The sequence below is a fragment of the Choloepus didactylus genome, chromosome 3, assembly GCF_015220235.1.
Source record: "Choloepus didactylus isolate mChoDid1 chromosome 3, mChoDid1.pri, whole genome shotgun sequence".
NCBI classification, from domain to species: Eukaryota; Metazoa; Chordata; class Mammalia; order Pilosa; family Megalonychidae; genus Choloepus; species Choloepus didactylus.
In genome coordinates this window covers 57740566-57763655 of record NC_051309.1, presented here as the reverse complement: position 1 = coordinate 57763655, position 23090 = coordinate 57740566, and the positions used below count along the sequence as shown (strand labels likewise).

At 35.1% G+C, this 23090-nt stretch overlaps 1 protein-coding gene and 1 pseudogene across 2 annotated transcripts in view; both read right to left on the bottom strand.

The window, feature by feature from the left end:
- CEP135 (centrosomal protein 135) overlaps positions 1–23090 on the bottom strand; it is a 128175-nt gene that overhangs the window by 58906 nt on the left and 46179 nt on the right. For both annotated transcript variants that reach the window (XM_037829857.1, XM_037829856.1), the window contains exons 14-15: positions 11473–11550; positions 1765–1916 (exon numbers count right to left, since the gene is read on the bottom strand). In XM_037829857.1, coding sequence (XP_037685785.1) covers positions 1765–1916; positions 11473–11550 — 230 coding nt within the window. The remainder of the gene's footprint in view (positions 1–1764; positions 1917–11472; positions 11551–23090) is intronic.
- LOC119529044 lies at positions 18374–18774 on the bottom strand (annotated as a pseudogene).

Genomic DNA, 23090 nt, shown 5'->3' with positions numbered 1-23090 from the left:
CTTCATAAACTCTCAGTAAGTAAGCCCTCACTCCTAAATTCTTTTCCTAAATCTTACAGTAAATATAATTTAGAGAGATTTCCTCTAATTCTTCAGTGATCCTCTTCCTCTGACCTTCTTCTTACTTATTGCAGCTACTCAGTCCCGGAAAAAAAACAAACTTCTTGTCTTTTTTTTCCCAGTCTTCTGTTTTCTAAATTGATTCGTGATTAATGAACAACCCAGTTTTCCTTCTATACTGCTGGGTCTCTCTCTCATGTCCGTATTACTGGTCAGCCAATCCTTCTGATTTTATAAGAAATGTTTCCTAAATCCGGCTTCTCTTCTCCAGGTTCATTGCCACATTTCAGTCCAGAACCTTGGTGTTGACGGTTTGCCTTCAATCTCTTAACATTTCAAACCTATCATTCACGTTTCCACTAGAATTAGCTTTCTAAAGACTACTCATGTCACACTCTTTCTTAAAAAATTTGTTTGCTCAGTATCTTCAGAAAGTAAAATCCAGACTCTTTATTTTCAAAGTTCTTCATAATTGGACTCTAACCTGTAGATATGGCCTACTTTCCTATACTGACATTACCATTTTTTCAGACACATCAGACCTTTTCAGGTATATGGCATTCCTCTTTCCTACAATGGAGTTATCAACCTCCTTAATTTGAGGAGAACTTCCTGACCATCACTGGAGATCCAGCTTAAATGTTACTTTCAAAGTGATACCTCCCTAACTCTGCCTGACTATCAGTTGCTCTTTTCTTGTGTATGTCTCGATTTTATTCATTTCTATGAAATGGTTGATGTATCTGTTTACATGTCACAATTGACATGACTTCCTTGAGAGTAAAGAGTATGTCTTACTCATCTTTTTAATTCTTGTGTGGAAAGTCTGTGACACAGAGTAATGACTCCATAAGTATTTGTTGATTAATTAATTAATAAACTATAATTCTTGGTTATCCTGTGTCTAAAACAAAAGTAAATTCTGTGTAACTAACGCAAGAAGAAAAAGAGTATAACCATTTACAGCATCTGGTCAAAAGGCTCCTTCATAGTTTCAGTTTCCTATAAATCCTCCCTATGACTAATTTTATACCACCACTCTAACAATCCTTTGCACTTACTTTATATTCAAAATATCTAAAGAATCACCTAGAAACATAAGAAAACAATAGCATTTATATTACATTTATATTTATATTATATACAATTCTAAATAGAAATAACCTTTCAATGATAAAGGAAAATGAAGACAGCACAATAAAAAGGAAGAAGCAGAGAATAGCTCATGCAGAAATGAGGGTAAAGGGTGAGAAGAAGTCCATGAGTCAGGAAAGGTTAAAAATAGGAAATGAATATACTGATTTTATATTTCTTTGAAAAAGGCAAGAGAAGGAAAATGATATAGGTAGCAAAATATTATTTAATTTTCAGCATCCCTACACAATGGAATATGAATGATCTAAAGTATCTTTAAAGGGGAATTTTCAAGGAGGTAGATAGGAAAACTTGCCTGTAACCATATTAATTTGCAAAATTTTTTAAAAATACAGATATTCAAAACCCACACAGATTTACTCACTGATTCAAAACCTCTAGAGACCAGCTTCTAAACCTATACCTTTCAAAAGCTCCCCAGGTGATTCTGCTGCAAGGCCAACTTTGGGAACCACTGCTCAAAGACCCAGTCCAAACTGCCAGTTATGAACCTTACATAACCACAAACAGGCTCCAGAAGTGAAATAACAAAAATTTTAATAAACTTACCTAAGTGAGTTCATCTCTGTTTTCTGATGAGATGAGTCACCAGCAGCATGGCCAAGTTTTTGAGCTTGGAATTTTAATTTGTTCTCTAATGACTCTATTGTTTCTTTCATCATTAACAATTTAGACTTTAATTCACATTTTTCGTTTTCCAGCTATAATTTAAATTTAAAAAATTAATAGATATATAAATTAATGCTTTTTGCCTGACGCGCTCTAATAATATTTCTGGAAGAAAACTAAAGAAATGAATTAGATTTATTTTAAAATATTTTAAAGGTTATGTGTGCACATTAGGTTCTAGATGTCAAGATGGGTTTACACATGCATTTCTCCCCCTTTATATCACTGAAACGAAAGAAAAGATACTAAAGAAAAGAAAACATTCATAACAGCAATGAAATCAGGAAGGGAAAGCATTATCAGATAAAAAATTTTGAAGAATTTCTTAAAAACAGTAAGTAGGAAAGACTGAATTGATGGAAAAACCTGAGCAGAAAATACTGTAACCCAAACACAAAATGGGCAAGGCCTGTACGAAAAAACTAAAATTATCCTGAAGGCCATAAAAGATAACCTGAATTAATGTAAAGACATACTGTATTTCTTGATAGGAACACAATATTGTAAATGCATCAAATTTTCCCCCAAATAATCATAAATTCAATGAAATTCCAATAAAATCCCTACAGAACTTTTAAAAAAGGGACTGGCTTAAATTTGATAAACTGAGTCTAAACTCATTTAGGAAAAAAGAAAGCTAAGAAAAATCAGGATACATTTTGGGAGAGAATGAAGAATACAGATAGACTTGCCTTAATGGGACATCAAAACAAACTAAAAAATTACTATAATTAAAACTGTGGCTTTAGTATACAAATGGACAAGCAAATACATGAAACGGAATGAAGCAGAAAACATCATATACAGATGTAAATGTAGAAAAAATGACATTTTAGGGGAAGTAGGTAAAGGACGAGCTCTTTAAAAAGAGATTAGGAACAACAAACTGTAGACCCACCATATATTTTATTTTCTCCTCCATCTGGAAACATCACAAAGATGACAGTAAAGGAGTAAAAAAGGTATGAACTCATAAGGACATAAAAAACAAGAAAGAAATCAAGAGTAGAGAAGTTATTTCAATAACTTGTCGAAGACAAAGAACACACAGTGATTCAGAGTAGAAAAAATTATGATCTAAAGAAGAGTTTCCCAACTTAGGAACTACTGGCATCTGGGCCAGATAATTCTTTGGGAGGCACTGTCTCACGCACTGTAGGAGGTTTAGTAGCCTCCCTGGCCTCTATGTACTAGATGCCAGTAATACCACACCTCTAGCTGTGATAACCAAAAATATGTCCAGATGCTGCCAAATGTTCCCTAGGGGGCAGAAATCAATCTGAGTTGAGAACCACTGAAAAAAGTGACCACAATGGGAAATAACAATAAATAGCCATTTGATTTACTCTGCACTCAACATACAAGGCACACTTGGAGGCACCAGGTTGAGGGTAGGGGAAAGGAGCAGAGTCAAAACAAGGAGAATGCCTGAAGTACTTCCACAAAATACTCTTGGAAATTAGAAATATAACTAAAATATTTTTAAAAAACCAACAGAAGGGTTAGGAGATAAAGTTGAGGAAATCTCTCCAAAAGTGGAACAAAAAGACAGAGGAGAGAAAATAAAGGAGAAGGGATAAGAACCTTACAGGATCTCTTCAGGAAGTTTAAAACCAACTAACAAAAGTTCTGGAAAGAGAATAGAAATCACCCAATATTTTTTTTAATTACCAGAAATAAGTGTAAGTCTTTACATTGAAAGGAATCCGTACTTGTTTAAAAAAGACTTGATTTCAATGAAGTTTCAGAAAACAAGGTATAAAGAGAAAATCCTAAGATCTTTCAGAAATAAAAACACATCATACATTAAAGAGCAGGAAACAGAATAGCATCAGATATATCAAAGAAAGTTGGAAGATAATAGAGGACAACATAAAAAATCAATTTAGTGAAAATAATTTTCCAATCTAGATTTCCATATACACAGCCAAATTATATATCAAATATATAGGTTGAATAAAGACATTTTCAGACACATATAGTACCAAAAAACCTTTCCTCCCATGTATCATTTCTCAGCAAACCACTGACATGGTGCTATACTGGATTTAAGGAACAAATCAATAAAGAAAATATGGGATTCAACATAGGAAAGAGGAAATGAAAGTCTTAGGACAGCTACAGAGAGATATAAATCCACAATGGAGCAAGATGGAAATCTCACGAAGGGAGGTCTACAGCAGAAAAAAAACTAAACTGATATGTTTGTATATTTTAAAAATATTATTGACAAGTATGTGGCAGAGACATTGCTGTCTTTGGCAAAAACTAGCAATGGTTAAATGAAAACCAGGTATATTAAAAAAAAACAAAAAACAAGGCAGTTATTATCTCCAGGAAAAAGAAAAGCAGTCCTCAATCCCATTCCACAATCTCTGCTTACAAATAACAACTATCCTGAATCTTGTGTTTCTCATCCTTGCTTTTCTTTAGTGACTTGTATTTGTATGAATCCCTAAAAACTATACTGTTCAATTTTGCATGTTTCTGAACTTTATATAAATGAAATCATACTGCATGTTTTTTTCTGTGACTTGCAAACATTAGGATTCATGCATGTTGATGCTTGTAGCTATTGTTCATTTATTTTTGCTGTTGTATAATACTCCATTGCATGAATTACCACTATTTGTCCATTTTCCTTACAACAGACATCTATTGTTTTCCGTTTTCTTTTCTGCTATTTATAATGTTGCTATCACTGCTCTTGTACATGTCTCTAGGTATATGCATTCAAACATATATAGAGAGCAAAGGCTGGCAAATTTTTTCTATAAAGAGTCATCGAGTAAAGATTTTAGGCTTTGTGGGCCCTATCGTTGTCTGTGGCCACTACTCTACTATAACACAAATGCGGCCACAGACAATATGTAACCAAATGAATGTGGCTGTGTTCTAATAACATCTTAATTTACAAAAACAGGGTGCAGACTGGATTTGACCTGAGGGCCATAGTGGGCTAATTGCCAGTCTAGAATCCCCAATCCCCAATCTGCATTTCATACATATGCAGAAATGGGATTGTTGGCTCACAGAGTATGCCTTTGCTCATTAATACCAAAAAATTCTCCACAGAGAGTATATCAATTTATACTCTCAGGAGTTACACATACTTGACAATATATTACAATATGTTAATTTCTGATGACTTGAATGTAAAATGATATTTTGCTACGGATTTAATTGTATTTCCCATATTATTAAGGCAGATCATCTTTTTGTTTATTAGTCATTTGTAATTTCTTCTTCCATGAAGTATCTAGCCATAACTTCTGTTGATTTTTTTCTCTGTGTAGCAAGTTGTTCACACAATTAATGGCTTGCCTTTTCAATTTCTTTATGGTTATTTGAAAAACAAAGATGTTCTTGTCATCGTGGTCTTATTTATCTTTTTTTAGGGAATGAACATTTTTGTGTCTTGTTTACAGTACTGATTAGGAGCATACTCTGGAACCACACACCTGCTGTTTGTGTGATCTTAGGCAAGTATCCCCCTTTCTGCCTCAGTTTCCTTATCTGTAAAATGAGGGTAATAGCTTTTACTTAATGCAGTTGCTGTGAGAATTAAAATAATATACATAAAATGTTCGGGGAAGTGCCTGACACATACTAAATGCCATATAAATGATCGATAATTATGTCTCCAAAGTCAAATGACTTCCTTCTATAGTTTGCTAAAAATTTTAAAGCAGTCTTGAACACTCAAGGATGCAAGTAAACTTGAATTGAATTTTCAGTATGATATATGAGAGGTGGATCCAAATGCACTTTTGTTCATACGGCTAGCCAATTCTCCCAGAAACAATTATTGAATAATCCTTCCCTTCCTCATTAATCTGAGTCCATTTGTATGTCAAATTTCCAAATATTTGTGGGTTTGTTGCTAAGCTCTCTACGGGGTTCTATGAAGCTCTCTTAATTCCCATTTAATAACACACTGTCTTCATTATTATGATTCTCAAGTCTTTATCTGATAGGGCAAGTCCCCTACCATGTTGTTCTTTAAAATCTTTGTGATTCTTGGTTCTTTGTCTCCATGTACATTTTAGAATCTACTGTTAAGTTTCTCTCACTCTCATACACACACACACACACACACACACACACACACACACTTTGGGATTGCAGCTGGAACTGCATCAACTCTAGAGATTAATTTGGGGAAAATACATATTCTTTTTATATATATGATATCTCTGTTCCTTTTTTAGAAACATGATATATCTCTCCATTTACGTCTTTAATGACCTTCAGTAACATTGTATAATGTTTTCTTCAAAGGTCCTCCAACTTTATTCATAGGTACCTTATATTCTTTATCATTATTAAAATAGTATCTTTTAAAAATGTTTGTTGACAGTATATAGCTGCACTGTCCCATACTGTCTCAACAGTCACATGCAGCTAGTAAACACTTAAAATGTGGCTAGTCCAAATTGAAATGTGCTGTAAGTTTAAAATACACACTAGATTTCATAGCCTTAGTAACAAAAAAATAAAGCAAAATAGTTTAATAATTTTTTATATTGATTACATGCTGAAATGGTAATATTTTAGGTTTAAATCCTGGCTGCAGTATCTGTTTCTTTTTAAATATTTACAATGTGGCTATTAAAAAAATTTTAAATTATGTATGTGACTCCCACAATATGTCTATTGGACAGTGCTGGCATAGAGAAATAAAACTGGCTGTTGCATACTAATTTTATATCAAGCAGTCCTGGTAAATATTCTACTTCTATTTCTAACAATTTGTTTTTTAATAATTTGTTCTTTTTAATTTTCCATGTTGATAAAAACAGCATGTTATAAAGCTTCTTCCTTTTTAATCCACATATATTCCTCTAAACAAGCTCAAAAACAGGCATTGATCTTGCTCCCGACTTTAAAGGGAATGTAAATACTTTACCATTAAGTATGATGTTTGTTCCAGGGTTTATCAGGTTAAGAAGTCCCTTACTTTTCCTAATCTGCCAAGAGTATCTTTTTTAAGTCATGACTGAATGTTGAATTAAGAATGCGTTTTCTCCATTTATTGAAATGAGTACATGTTTCTTGCCTGAAATATAAAGGTGGTATGATTTCTGATATGAAATGAAATTTATATTCTGGCATAAACTCAACTTGATCATAATGTTTTATCTATTTTACATATTGCTGAATTTGGTTTGCTTTGCTAGTATATTGTTTAGGATTATTTATTTATCATGAAGTTAACTGTCCTATACTGTCTCATGTTATCCTCGTCAACTAGATTATGTATTATTAACATTATAGTAGCCTCATAAAAGAAGTTGGAAATAGTCTCTCTCCTTGTTTAACCTGGAATAGTCTGCCATAAGATTGAAATACGTTCTTTCAATGTCAAGAAAATCTGCCTCTGAAAGTCTGATCCTGGTATTTTCTTTCTGGGAAGATTTTAAACTACAGCTTCAATTTTTAGTGGTTGTAGGTCTACTTAGTTTTCTTAAGCCAGTTTTGATAAATTATATTTTTCTAAGAATCCATCCATTTAATCCAGTGGTTATCTACTGGAGTTTCTGTACCCCAGCAGGCAATGGCTGGAGACATTTTTAGTTGTCAGAACAAGGTAGATGCTACTGTCATCTAGGGGAAGAGGCCAAGGCTGCTACTTAATATCCTACAATGCACAAGATGGTCCCCTATAATAAATAATTAGCTGGAGCAAAATTGTTAAATTTAAAAACTCTGATTTAATCTAAGTTCTCAAATTTACTGGTATAGTCATTCATATTAATCTGCTGCAGCTTTAATCATTCTCCCCTTCTCATACTTGTCATCTCTATTTTTTGATAAATCTTCCCAAAGGTTTATCAGTTTTATTAGTTTTCTTAAAAAAAAAAGTTTTAATTTATTGATATCTTCTATTTAGTTTGTTTTCTATTTCATTATTTTCTGTTCTTAGCTTTACTCTTTCCCTACTTCCACTTTCTTTTCTTATTCTATGCAACCTATGTAACCTTTTTTTTTTTTTTTTGAGTGTTTAGAAACTTCAATAGCAATTTGGCATTTTCATTGTCTTTTACAAAAGTCATAGTCTGTGACAGATTGTAAAGATTTTTAAGTGGTCCTTTGCTCTGTATAGTTTGAGAAGCAGTATTCTACTATACTTCCAACCTGACCCCTAAAACCTCTTGAACAATCTCCTAAGACTTCTTTTTGTTGTTTGGTTGGCCAGATGCAAAGGATCTACCACAGCATTGAAGCCCTAAAGACAATGGATCTACTTAGATAGAAGTAGCCTGGATTCCTGAATGATTGATGAAGCAGAACCACCTCTCCCACCAAACACTATGAGGTGAGTGAGAAATAAGTCTTAATATATTAAGTCACAGAGATTGTGGGGTTGTTTTAGTATCTAGCGTTACTTATCTAAATACATTGTTACTGAATTATCTATGAAATTGACTTTTATCTCTATTTTAATGATTTTTGAATTTATATTTCCAAAGCACATCTCTCCCCAAAGCATCAGAGCCATATATCTTATTTCATTTTAGACAATGCCATTTGGATGTCTCACAAGACCTAAGAAAGTCAGTATTTCTAAAACTGAACCCATTATATTCCCTTCTCTTTTTTCTTCTCTATTCCTTTTTGATTGAACATATCACAATCCCTCCTATTGTTCAAACTTGAAACCTAGGAGTTACCCTCAGCTTCTGACTCTTGTGCCCACAATATCCAATCAACCATCTACCAAATTCTGAAGATTCAACCTTCTTTGTATCTCCCAACGTTTCCCCTACTCTCAATTTCCTGTTCCTCTACTCTTTCTCACTTGAATTACTACAAAAACCTTCTATTTTATACTCCTGCAACTAATTCCCTTCATTGTCATAGAGACATCTTTCTAAAAAATCAAAGTCATGCCCTTCCTGTGAAGCAGCCATTGAGGAACAGCAGTGGTGGCTCCGCACCATCCCACAGCCCTGGGCTTCAACAAGGGCCATGAGGCTACCAAGAACGTGAACAAGCCAAGGCACAGTTACTGCTGTGAGTGCCTCCTGAAGCACACCCAGTTTGTGTGGGGCATGATTCATGCAAGCTCTTTTTAATACCTAAATGAGAGCTAGACTGTCAGGATTCATATCCCAGCTCTACATCTAGCTAAGTATTCTTGAACAAGTAACTTAATCATGTTGAGCCTCAGTGTACTCATCTCTATAAATATAATAAAATACCACATGTGGTTGTTTAGACAGAGGGTTAAATGAGTTAATATTTGTAAAGGATGGAAACAGTTCTTAGCACATAGTATTATTTAAGAGTTTGTTAAATAAACAAATTAAACTTTTACCATTTAAATTTCTTTATCTCTGGTAAAGTTTTTTGCATCAATGCCTACTTTATTTTAAATTATCATGGCTACCTAGGCTTTCCTTTCCGGTTAGTCTTTGTCTGCTATATCCATTTGCTTTTAATCTTTCTGAGTCCTTAAATTTTAGTTCTGTCTTCCATAACAGCATATAGCTAGATTTTTAAAAAATTCAATCCCTTTCTTTTCTTCTTTTGGATTTATACTTTCTCATTCTCTTTTACTCCTTATCTTAGTTTGGAAGTGATTCACTAATTTCTACTCTTTTAGTAGTTATTCTAGAAATTTTAGCATGCATTGTTAGACTATTGATGTCTACAGTTAATAATAAATTTACTCTACATCTAAAAATACAAGGACCTCTCAATACTTGAACTCTAAGCACCTCTCTTAATTAATTCATAAGCCATTGTTGTGCCATATTTTCTATTTCTTTGCTTTTAAAACTCACAATTAGACTTTACTATTGCTTTATACAATTCATTTCTTTTTAGATTTATCTTTACGTCTATCATTTTTTTGTTGTTGTTGTTGCTCATGATTCCTTCTTGCATTTCAGACTTTAATCCTAGAATAATTTTCCTTCTTCCTCAGTTCGATACAAAAGTTCCTTTAATGAAGGAACTTTTGTTTGTCTGAAAAGGTCTACTTGAACTTGTTTCTTAAAACAATTTCACCAGGAATATAACTGTAGGTTGAGTTATTCTCCCCCTTCCCCACCCCAGTACTATGAAGAAATTATTACTGTTTTCTGGCTGCCTCTGCAGATATTAAGAAACCAGCCACCAGAGTAATGGACTCTTCTTTCAAGCTAATTCTAAGTTTCTCTCCATCTTTGGTGTTCTGATGTTTTACTATGGTATGTTTATACACAGGTTTTCTTTTTATTTTTCTGGTTTGAGATTTTGTCATATTTCCAGAGTTCATTATGCATTCCAAATTAGAGGATTACTGTGTTTTTATTACACCTAGAAAATTATCAGTCATAATCTCTTCAAATATTGCCTCTTCTGTATTCTATATATCCACATTCAATTCTGATTAAATATATGTTACGCATTAGCATTCTATTCTCTAAGTTTTTAAATTCTTTTATATTTTCTATCTTCTAGTCTCTTTCCAGTAACTTAAAGAATTTTCTTCAGATCTATTTTCCAGTTTATTAATTCTCCCTTTCAGCTTTGGGTCAAGCTGTAACAGCAACTAACTCCTAACTCAAGTGATTGCTGTTTGGTTACCTCAGGGCTTTTTTCAAAGAAGGAGTTCACTCAGCATAGTCAGGTAATCAGGAATGTGGGGAAGTAAAATGCCCCTGGTAATACCTCTCAACAGTGAGTAGAGAGACGTCCTAGCCTCCCATCCTTTGCAGAGACAATTCTGAGGTAGACGCTACACACTTCCTCAGAGCATGAAGACTCAGTGGTCCACAGAAGCAACCAGTTCAATAATGAGTCCTTTATTGGCCTTACCTCCTTTCCTATCTCTCTCTCCCAGTTACTTCACTTCTGCTTCCTGGGATCACATGCCAAATAATGTTTCAAGCTCTCCTTTCAGGAAAACTCAAACTGAGACACAACCAAGGCAAATCCATTAAAAATGTTAAGGCAGACTATTATACACTGAGATGGAATGAAGTCCACAATATACTGTGGGTAAAAAGCAATACATATAGTATGTTAAGAAGAAAAAGACCTCTGTAGAAGTGTGGAGGGAGGGAGCAGGAGAAGGAAAGGGAGAGTTAGCGTGTTGTGTATATTAAATAAATGCATTCAAAAAGCACTGGCAGAACACACACCAAATACTATCCTCTAGGAAGAGCAATGAGAAATGCAAGTAGACTTTAACTTTTTATGTGTATATTGTCTGATGTGTTGAAATAGCAACCACAACAATAATAAACACCTACTGAGTATGTACAGTATGCCACTCACTCTTCTGAGTTCTTTACACATATTAACTCACTTAATCATTATAATAATCCTAAGAAATAAGTACTACTATGTCCCTATTTAAAAAATAAAGAAACTGAGTGACAGAAAACTCAAATAACGTGCCTACAGGTAATATGTGCCAGAGATGGAGTTTGTCCCAACAGTCAGCCTTCAGAGTACAAACTTCTAACCACTTTTATTTAGCTTCTCTAAGCATACAATTGTATAATTTTAAAAATATATAGTATATTAAAACTGCAATTGAAATAGTCATTCACACAATAATATATATGCCCCAAATCCAGTTTGATAAATTACCTGATGATTAACACTTGTCAAATGTTCAACAGTTTTCTCTAATTCTGATTTTCCCAAATGATTCATTTCCTGGAGGTTCTGAAAGAGAATTTTATAGAAAATGTTCATTTATGTCAGACAATAAAACAAAATTTACCAAAGTAAGAAATGTGAATCTATAGTTTTAGAAAGAAAATCATTAACCATTTACAAAAATGAATTTTTTGGTTATAAATAAGCATAATAGGTTCTCATCATTTACTCATTCTACTTCCATGAATGATTGTAGAAGAAGACACAGATTGGTATGGATTCTTTTATGAAGATCAATGCATTAGGACAACTGTAGTGGGAAAAACAGCAAGTTAAGTAATAAGCTCAGGAATATGCCCTCACAAGAGAAGATGAAAGAGGAATAAGGTATGAGAGAAAGAGGAAACAGGACAAAAAGATGCAGATAATAGAATACCGTAGGGTCATGGAAGAGATCAGAGTTTCAGATAGGATGTCATCAAGATGATGGAGTGAGATTCTCCAAGGCTCCACTACCCCACAGAAGCTTTAAGCAACAAACAAGAACTGGCACAATCATCTTTCTCAAAGCTCTGGAAACTAGTTAAAGGGCTGTAGTAATAGGGCAAGTGGTAAATCAAGAAAGATAACTTAAAAACGGGATCTCGTGGCGTCCTTAGTGACCCTCTCCCCATCCCCAGTCGGCTTGGCATGAGCTGGTCTGCACTCTCAGTGTGAGCTCTGTTTCTAGTCCTGAAGCCAGCAGAGTAACTCTTGTGCACATACCATGGTACATGTGTGTCTATGCCATACTGTCTCATGGCAGCATCACCCTAATAACAAACCCAGATAGAGATACACAAGAAAAAAAATTACAGACCAATATCCCTTATGAATATAGATGCAAACATCCTCAAAAAAACACTAGCAAACCAAATTCAACTGAAGATTAAAAGGATTATACACCATGATAAAGTGGGATTTACCCAGGAAAGCAAGGGTGGTTCAATATAAGAAAATTCCATATAATATACCACACAAATAGAATGAAAGAAAAAAACCAATGTCCATCTCCATTGACGCATAAAAGGCATTTGAGAACATTCAGCACCATTTCATGATAAAAACTTAAAAACACAGGAATAGAACGGAAAACCCTACAGCTACTCCATAACCAATGGTGAAAGATCGAAGGCTGTTCAAGGATCAGGAATGAGACAAGGATAGCTACAGTCACCACCACTACTCACATTGCACTGGAAGAACCACCCAGAGCAATGAGGCAAGAAAAAGAAATAAAAGGCATCCACATTGTAAAAGAAGCAAATTAACCTTATTTGCAGATGATATGATCCTATATACAAAAAACCACAGAATCTAGAAGAATCTACTAGAGTTAATAAATGAATTCAGCAAAGTGGTGAGTTATACAAAAAAATCAGTGGTGTTCTATACAACAACAAAGGACAATCCAAAAAGGAAATGAAAGAAAATAATTACCTTTATAATATCATCTAAAATAATAAAAATCTTGGAATAAATTAAACCAAGAATGTAAACGACTTATATGCAGAAAACTACAAACCACTGCTGAAAGAAATTAAAGATGACTTAAATAAATGAAAGATATTCCATGCTGATGAACTGGAAGACTTAACATTAAGATGTCAGTACTTCCCAACATAATTTACAGATTAACAATAACCCTAATCAAAATTCCAACAGCTTTCTTCACAGAAAAGGAGAAGCTAATTATTAAATTCATAAGAAGGGCAAGGGAACAAATAGCCCAAACCACCTTGAAAACAAAATTGGAAGACACATACTTCCTGATTTTATAACTTATTAAAATGTGTGGAACTGGAATTAGGACAGAGACCAAAGGAAGAGAACTGAGAATACAGAAATAAACATGCACATCTATGATGAATTGATTTTTCTGTATCTTTCTGTTTTTTATTAGAAAAGTTGTGTGTTTCCAGAAAAATCATGTATAAAATACAGGATTTCCATATATCGCACAACAACCAACACCTTGCACTTGGTATGGAACATTTATTACAACTGATGATAGTATATTTTTATAACTGTACTATTAATTAAAGTTCATGGTTATTAATTAAAGTCCATGGTTTAACACAGAGTTCACTGTTTGTGTAGTACAGTTCCATGGATTCTTTAAAAATTTTGTTCTGTCACCATAAATACAACCAAACATCTCCCCTTTTAATCATATTCAGATATATATATTTCAGTGCTGTTAACTGCATTTACAGAGTTGTGCTATCATCAACACCATCCACTACCAAAACATTTCCATCATCCCACAGTACATTTTAAGCATTATCTTCCTATTCCCTATCCCCCTCCCATCCCCAGTAACCTATACTGTAGATATTGACTCTATGAGTTTATTTACTCTAATTGTTTCAAAACAGTGAGATCATATAATATTTGTCCTTTTGTGTCTGGCTAATTTCACTCAACATGATGTCTTCAAGATTCATCCATGTTGTCATATGTATCAGGATTCATTCCTTGATACGGCTGAATAATATTCTACTGTATGTATATACCACATTTTGTTTAATCATTCATCGATTGATGGACACTTGGGCACTTCCATCTTTTAGCAGCTGCAAATAATGCCACTATGAACATTGGTGTGCCAATATATGTCTGAGTCCTTGCTTTCAATTCTTTGGAGTATATACCTAGTAGTGGGATTGCTGGGTCACGGGGTACTTCTATACTCAGCTTTCTAAGGAAATGCCAAACTGTCTTCCACAGTGGCTGCAGCATTTTACATTGCCACCAGCAGTGAATGTGTTGCTACTTCTCCTTATCCTCTCCAACACTTGTAATTTTCCTTATTTTTAATAGCTTTTCTAATGGGTGTGAAATGGTGTCTCGTGGTTTTGATTTGCATTTCCCTGATGGCTAAAATGTTGAGCATCTTTTCATGTGCTTTCTGGTCATTTATATATCTTCTTTGGAGAGATATCTGTTCAAGTCTTTAGCCAATTTTAAAATCAGATTCTTTGTCTTTTTGTTGATATGTTGAAGGATTTCTTTATATATTCTGGATATTAATCCTTTATCAGATATGCGGTTTCCAAATATTTTCTCCCAATGTGTAGGCTGTCATTTTACTTTCACAATAAAGTCCTTTGTGGTCCAAAAGTTTTTAATTTTGATGAGGTCCCGTTTATCTATTTTTTTCTTATGTTGCTTGTGCTTGGGGTGTAAAGTCTAATAAACCATTGCCTAACACAAGCTTCTGAAGATGATTCCCCACATTTTCTTCTAGGATTTTGATATATCTAACTCTTATATTAAGGTGTTTGACCTATTTTGAATTGATTTTTGTATATGGTATAAGATAGGGATCCTCCTATTTTTTGCAAATGGAGATCCAGTTTTTACATCACCATTTGTTAAAGGAACTATTCTTTCCCAATCCAGTGGTTTTTGCCACCTTGTCAAAAATCAGTTGGCCATGAACGTGAGAGCTGATTTCTGAGCTGTCAATTCTATTCCATTGGTCTATACATACGTCTGTCCATGTGCGAGTACCATGCTGTTTTGATTACTATGGCTCTGTAATAAGTTTTAAGATAGAGAAGTAAGTGTGAGTCCTCCAACATCACTCTTCTTTGTCAAGACAGCTTTAGCTAATCGGGGACCCTTATACTTCCATATAAATTTGATGATCAGCTTTTTTTTCTGCAAAGAAGGCTGTTGGAATTTTGACTGGGACTGTAATAAACCTAAAAATTGCTTTGGGGAGTACTGCCATTTTAATGATAGTCTTCCAATTCATTAACATGGAACTTCCTTCCATTTATTTAGGTCTTCTCTGATTTCTTTTAGTAATGTTTTATAGTTTTCTGTGTACAAGTCTTTTGCATCTTGGTTAGATGTATTCCTACATATTTGATCTTTTTGGTTGCATCTGAAAATGGAATTTTTTAAAATTTCTTCCTCCAATTGTTCATTGCTCGTGTATAAAAACAATACTGATTTTTGGGTGTTGATCTTGTATCCCACCACTTTCCTGAAATTCATTTATTTCCTCTAGGAGCTTTTTTGGTGGAATTTTCAGGGTTTTCTGTATATAGGATCATACCATCTGAAAACAGGGAAAGTTTTACTTCTTCTTTCCTAATCTGGATGCCTTTTATGTCTTTTTTCTTGCCTATCTGTCTGGCAGAACAATACCAGTGGTGAGTGTAGGCATCCTTGTCTAGTTCCTGATCTCAGAGGGAACACTTTCAGTCTTTCACCATTAAGTAGGATGCTAGCTGTGAGCTTTTCATACATGCCCTTAATGATACTGAAGAAGTTTCCTTCTATTCCCAGCATTTTAAGTGTTTTTCTCAAGAAACGATGCTGGATTTTGTCAAATGACTTTTCTGCATTAATTGAATTAATCAAGTGTTTTTTCCTTCATTCTGCTAATGTGGTGTGTTGCATAAATTGATTTTCTTATAGTTGAAACAATCTTGCATACCAGGGATAAATTCCATTTGATTATGGTGTTTAATTCTTTTAATATGCTATTGGATTTGGTTTGCTAGTATTTTGTTAAGGATTTCTGCATCAATATCCATAAGATATTAGTCTGTACCTTTCTTTTCTTGAGGTAGCTTCATCCAGTTTTTGTATGAGGGTGATATCGCCCTTGTGCCAGTTTGTATTTTATGTCCCTCAGAAAAAGCCATATTCTTTAATGCATTCTTGTGGGGGAAGACTTATTAGTATGGATTGGGTTGGAACCTATTGTTTCAGTGTCCATGGAGATGTGACCCACCCAACTGTAGGTGATAACTCTGACTGGAAAATTTCCATGGAGGCGTGGCCCCGCCCATTCAGTGTAAGCCTTGTTTAGTTTACTGGAGCACTATACAAGCTCAGGCAGAAGCAGCTCATGGCTAGCTGGAGCTGAGACAGACATTCTGAAAACAGCTGTTAATGCAGACATTTTGGAGAATGCTATTTTGAAATGGAACATGGGAGCAAGGAGATGCCAGCCACGTGCCTTCCTAGCTAACAGAGGTTTCCGTATGCCAATGGCCTTTCTCCAGTGAAGGTACCCTTTGTTGATGGACACTTTTTGGCCTTAAGACTGTAACTATGCAACCAAATAAGCCCCCTTTTATAAAAGCCAATCTATTTCTGCTGCTCTGCATTCCAGCAGAATTACCAGACTAGAACAGGCCTCATAGAATGAGTTTAGAAGTGTTCCCTCTTTACCTGTTTGGAAGAGTTTGAAGAGAATTAGAGTCCAATGTTCTTGGAATGTTTGGTAGAATTCTCTTCTGAAGCCATCTGGTCCTGGGCTTGTCTTTTTTGAGAGGTTTCAATCTCTTTACTGGTAATTGGTTTTTTGAGATCTTCTATTTCTTCTTGAGTCAATGTAGATAGTTTTTGTGCTTCTAAGAATTTTTCCATTTCATCTAGGTTATCTAATTTATTGGAATACAGTTGTTCACCATCTTCTCTTCTAGTCCTTTTTACTTTAGCAGGTTTCATAGTAACACCTCCCTTTTCATTTTTCATTTTCTTTATTTGTATCCTCTTTTTTTGTCAGTCTAGCTAAAGATTTGTCAATTTGACTGATCTTTTCAAAGAATGAACTTTTAGTTTTGTTGATTCTCTCTACTGTTTCTTTTGTTCTTTGTTTTGGTCTTCTATTTCATTTATTTTTGCTCTTATCTTTGTTATTTCCTTCCTTCTCCTCACTGTGGGTTTAGTTTGCTCTTCTTTTTCTAGTTCTCCAGTTTGAGGTTAGGTCTCTGATTTGAATTCTTTCTTTTTCTTTAATGTAAGCATTTAGAGCTATAAATTTCCCTCTCAACACTGCCTTCACTGCATCCCATAAGTCTCGGTATGTTGTTTTTTCATTTTCATTTGTCTCAAGATATTTTCTAATTTCACTTCCAATTTTCTCTTAAACCCAAGATTGCTTAAGAGTATGTTCTTTAATTTCCAAGTATTTGTGAATCTTCCATTTCTCCCTCTGTTACTGATTTCTAGCTTCATTCCATTGTGGTGTATGATTTCAATATTTTTTAATTTATTGAGATTTGTTTTGTCCCTTCAAATCTGTCAGTATTTGCTTCATAAATTCTGGGGTTCTGCTCTTAGGTACATATATATTTATAATTGTTACAACTTGTTGAATTGTCCCCTTTGTCAATATGTAATGATCATCTTTGTCCCTCATAAAACATTTTTGACTTAAAATCTCTTTTATTCAATATTAGTATAGCCACCCCAGCTCTCTTTTGGTTACTACTTACATGGTGTATTTTTTTTCCATCCTTTCACCCTCAACTTATTTATGTCTCTGACTTTAAAGTGAGCCTCTTGCAGACAGCATATAGGTTGGGTCATTTTCTTTTTTTTTGATATCCATTTACATTTTCTTTTTTTAAACAAGAAGTTTATTTAAACAACAAGACTTGAAGGGAAAACTATCTAGGATTCATTTCTTTTAAAGTAATTTATCCCTACTTAAAGACAGATTGCCCTACATGTAACAGCTATGTACAAAAAAGCTATAAAATTGTCCTTGGTTTTACAATGATAAATGAAAAACATTAAAATTCTCCAATCGAACAAGGTATGCAAGGATTTTCTATGTTGTTGGTTTTTGTTAAACAGTGAGAGCAAAATAACTTACTGGAATATAAATATAAGAGTTGAATGAGCATGCCACTACTGGAGAAAGAGGGTATTTTCACAGAACCAGTATTTTCTTCCCCATCCCATCTCCATTTGATGTCAATCAAAACATACCATTGGCCATTTAGTTAAAAAAAAAAAAAAAAGCAATATGCTTGTGCACATACACCAGTTCCTTTATGTACAATAAAGGAATGGGGAAGGGTAAAATGAAGGAATACAGAAAACTATACTGTAGTAGTCAGGATGTGGTGGAACCAAATTGCAGTTTTTCTAATTGAGAACGTATTCTTCGTCTGTAGGAACAGGAGTTCTGGAGTAAAGTAGCAAGCTCCTTTTTTAATAGACACCTCCTGTCTGCTGCTAGAACACATCAATTGTATCTTCGTCCTCCATTTCCAGCTGAGCAGGTGTGTCTGTTTCACTGATTGGCTGCCTGTCAAATCGAAGCCTGATCTGCCTCATTGACAAACCCTGTCGTTCACAATACACTTTCATTAGTTTACTAAGTGGTGTATGCCTCTTAATCTTAAACTGCATCACAGAACCATCCTGCCCTGTCACCTTCAAATTAATACGATTGTTGTTCTCAGTCTTGACTCCTTCCTTGGGTTTTTTCATCTGCCATGACAAGAGCTGGAGTCTCCTCACTGCCGCTTCACAAAAGAGGTACCAGGTCCACACCTAATGAGCACACAGCAGCACCAGGAGCGGCAGAAAAAGTCCATTTACATTTGAAGTCACTACTAACAATACAGGACTTTCTTCTGTCATTTTGCTATTAAGCCTTTGCAAGTCTTATACTTTTTCTGTCCCTAACTCTTACATTTATTTGCTTTATTGTGCTGCACCATATTGGGTGTTTCTCATTTCTATCCAGATATATTTTTCATCTATTTTCCTTGTGGTTACAATGGGTTGAAATTAAACATCCTAAATATATAACAATCATATTTGGTTTGATACGAAACTTACTTCAGTAGCATGCACATATACTTTTCCTATACCCCTCTAACCCCTTGTGACCACTTATATTCACTTATATTCACTTATATCTATGTACATTGTATTCTCCAAACCTAGATTTATCATTACTTTTTATGTACTTGAATTTCAGCACTTGTAGGAAGTAAGAAGCGAAGACATGTCAAACAATACAATACAGTAATACTGGCATTTATAATTACCCAAATGGCTACTTTTAACATCGATCTTTATCGCTTTAGGCTGCATTGAACCACTGTCTAGTGTCCTTTCTTTTCAGTATGAAATGCCCTTTAGCATTTGCTTATAGAGCTGGTTTAATGGTAATGAACTCCCTCAGTTTTTGTTTATCTGGGAATGTCTTAGTCTCTCCCTCATTTTGAGTCTTGTAGATATAAAAATTCTTGGCTACTTGGCAGGTGAAATCACTGCCCTCCCCGCTACGTAGGATCTGACACCCAGGGGAGTAAATCTCCCTGGCAACATGGAATATGACTCCCAGGGAGGAATCTAGACCCAGCATTGTGGGATGGAGAGCATCTTCTTGACCAAAAGGGGTACGTGAAAGGAAATGAAATAAGCTACAGTGGCAGAGAGATTCCAAAAGGAGCCAAGAGGTCACTCTGGTGGGCACTCTTACGCACAATATAGACAACCCTTTTTAGGTTGTAATGAATTGGAATAGCTAGCAGTAAATACCTGAAACTATCAAACTACAACCCAGAACCCATGAATCTTGAAGACGATTGTATAAAAATGTAGCTTATGAGGGGTGACAATGTGATTGGGTAAGCCATATGGACAACACTCCCCTTTGTCTAGTTTATGGATGGATGAGTTGAAAAATGGGGGAAGGGAAAAAAAAAATTCTTGGCTAACAGTTGTTGTCCTTCAGCACTTTAAGTATTTCAACCCACTTCTTGCCTCCATGGTCTCTTTTTTTTTTTTTTTTAAATGTATTTATTTATTTATTTATTTTTTAATCATCATTTTATTGAGATATATTCACATACCACACAGTCATACAAAACAAATCGTACTTTCGATAGTTTACAATACCATTACATAGTTGTACATTCATCACCTAAATCAATCCCTGACATCTTCATTAGCACACACACAAAAATAACAAGAATAATAATTAGAGAGAAAAAGAGCAATTGAAGTAAAAAAGAACACTGGGTACCTTTGTCTGTTTGTTTCCTTCCCCTATTTTTCTACTCATCCATCCATAAACTAGACAAAGTGGAGTGTGGTCCTTATGGCTTTCCCAATCCCATTGTCACCCCTCATAAGCTACATTTTGATACAACTGTCTTCGAGATTCATGGGTTCTGGGTTGTAGTTTGATAGTTTCAGGTATCCACCACCAGCTACCCCAATTCTTTAGAACCTAAAAAGGGTTGTCTAAAGTGTGCATAAGAGTGCCCTCCAGAGTGACCTCTCGGCTCGTTTTGGAATCTCTCTGCCACTGAAGTTTATTTCATTTCCTTCCACATCCCCCTTTTGGTCAAGAAGATGTTCTCCGTCCCACGATGCCGGGTCTACATTCCTCCCCGGGAGTCATATTCTACGTTGCCAGGGAGATTCACTCCCCTGGCTGTCTGATCCCACGTAGGGGGGAGGGCAGTGATTTCACCTTTCAAGTTGGCTTAGCCAGAGAGGGCCACATCTGAGCAACAAAGAGGCATTCAGGAGGAGACTCTTAGGCACAAATATAGGGAGGCCTAGCCTCTCCTTTCCAGCAACCGTCTTCCCAAGGGTAAAACTTATGGTAGAGGGCTCAACCCATCAAACCACCAGTCCCCTATGTCTGTGGTCATGTTAGCAACCATGGAGGTGGGTTAGGCGAATACCCCTGCACTCTCCACAGGCTCCTCAAGGGGGCACTACATCTTTTTTTTTTCCCTTGTTTTTCTTTCTTTCTTTTTTTTTTAACTTTCCCTTCTTTTTTAAATCAACTGTATGAAAAAAAAAGTTAAAAAGAAAACAAACATACAATAAAAGAACATTTCAAAGAGACCATAACAAGGAAGTAAGAAAAAGACAACTAACCTAAGATAACTGCTTAACTTCCAACATGTTCCTACTTTACCCCAAGAAAGTTACCTAATATAGCAACATTTCTGTGAACTTGTTCCTACTATATCCATCAGAAATTAACAGACCATAGTCATTTCTGGGCATCCCCAGAACGTTACATAGCTTATCTGTTCTTCTTGGATTACTGTTCCCCCTTCCTTAATTGCTCTCTACTGCTAGTTCCCCTACATTCTACATTATAAACCATTTGTTTTACATTTTTCAAAGTTCACATTAGTGGTAGCATATAATATTTCTCTTTTTGTGCCTGGCTTATTTCGCTCAGCATTATGTCTTCAAGGTTCATCCATGTTGTCATATGTTTCACGAGATCGTTCCTTCTTACTGCCACGCAGTATTCCATCGTGTGTATATACCACATTTTATTTATCCACTCATCTGTTGAAGGACATTTGGGTTGTTTCCATCTCTTGGCAATTGTGAATAATGCTGCTATGAACATTGGCGTGCAGATATCTGTTCGTGTCACTGCTTTCCGATCTTCCGGGTATATACCGAGAAGTGCAATCGCTGGATCGAATGGTAGCTCTATATCTAGTTTTCTAAGGAACTACCAGACTGACTTCCAGAGTGGCTGAACCATTATACAGTCCCACCAACAATGAAGAAGAGTTCCAATTTCTCCACATCCCCTCCAGCATTTGTAGTTTCCTGTTTGTTTAATGGCAGCCATTCTAACCGGTGTTAGATGGTATCTCATTGTGGTCTTAATTTGCATCTCTCTAATAGCTAGTGAAGCTGAACATTTTTTCATGTGTTTCTTGGCCATTTGTATTTCCTCTTCAGAGAACTGTCTTTTCATATCTTTTGCCCATTTTATAATTGGGCTGTCTGTACTATTGTCATTGAGTTGTAGGATTCCTTTGTATATGCAAGATATCAGTCTTTTGTCAGATACATGGTTTCCAAAAATTTTTTCCCATTGAGTTGGCTGCCTATTTACCTTTTTGAGAAATTCCTTTGAGGTGCAGAAACTTCTAAGCTTGAGGAGTTCCCATTTATCTATTTTCTCTTTTGTTGCTTGTGCTTTGGGTGTAAAGTCTAGGAAGTGGCCGCCTAATACAAGGTCTTGAAGATCTTTTCCTACATTATCTTCTAGGAGTTTTATGCTACTTTCTTTTCTATTGAGATCTTTGGTCCATTTTGAGTTAATTTTTGTGTAGGGGGTGAGGTAGGGGTCCTCTTTCATTCTTTTGGATATGGATATCCAACTCTCCCAGCCCCATTTGTTGAAAAGACCATTATGACTCAGTTCAGTGACTTTGGGGGCCTTATCAAAGATCAGTCGGCCATAGATCTCAGGGTCTATCTCTGAATTCTCAATTCGATTCCATTGATCTATATGTCTATCTTTGTGCCAGTACCATGCTGTTTTGGCAAGTGTGGCTTTATAATAAGCTTCAAAGTCAGGGAGTGTAAGTCCTCCCACTTCGTTTTTCTTTTTTAGAGTGTCTTTAGCAATTCGAGGCATCTTCCCTTTCCAAATAAATTTGATAACTAGCTTTTCCAAGTCTGCAAAGTAGGTTGTTGGAATTTTGATTGGGATTGCATTGAATCTGTAGATGAGTTTGGGTAGAATTGACATCTAAATGACATTTAGCCTTCCTATCCATGAACATGGAATATTTTTCCATCTTTTAAGGTCCCCTTCTATTTCTTTTAGTAGAGTTATGTAGTTTTCTTTGTATAGGTCTTTTACATCTTTGGTTAAGTTGATTCCTAGGTACTTGATTTTTTTAGTTGCTATTGAAAATGGTATCTTTTTCTTGAGTGTCTCTTCAGTTTGTTCATTTCTAGCATATAGAAACATTACTGACTTATGTGCATTAATCTTGTATCCCGCTACTTTG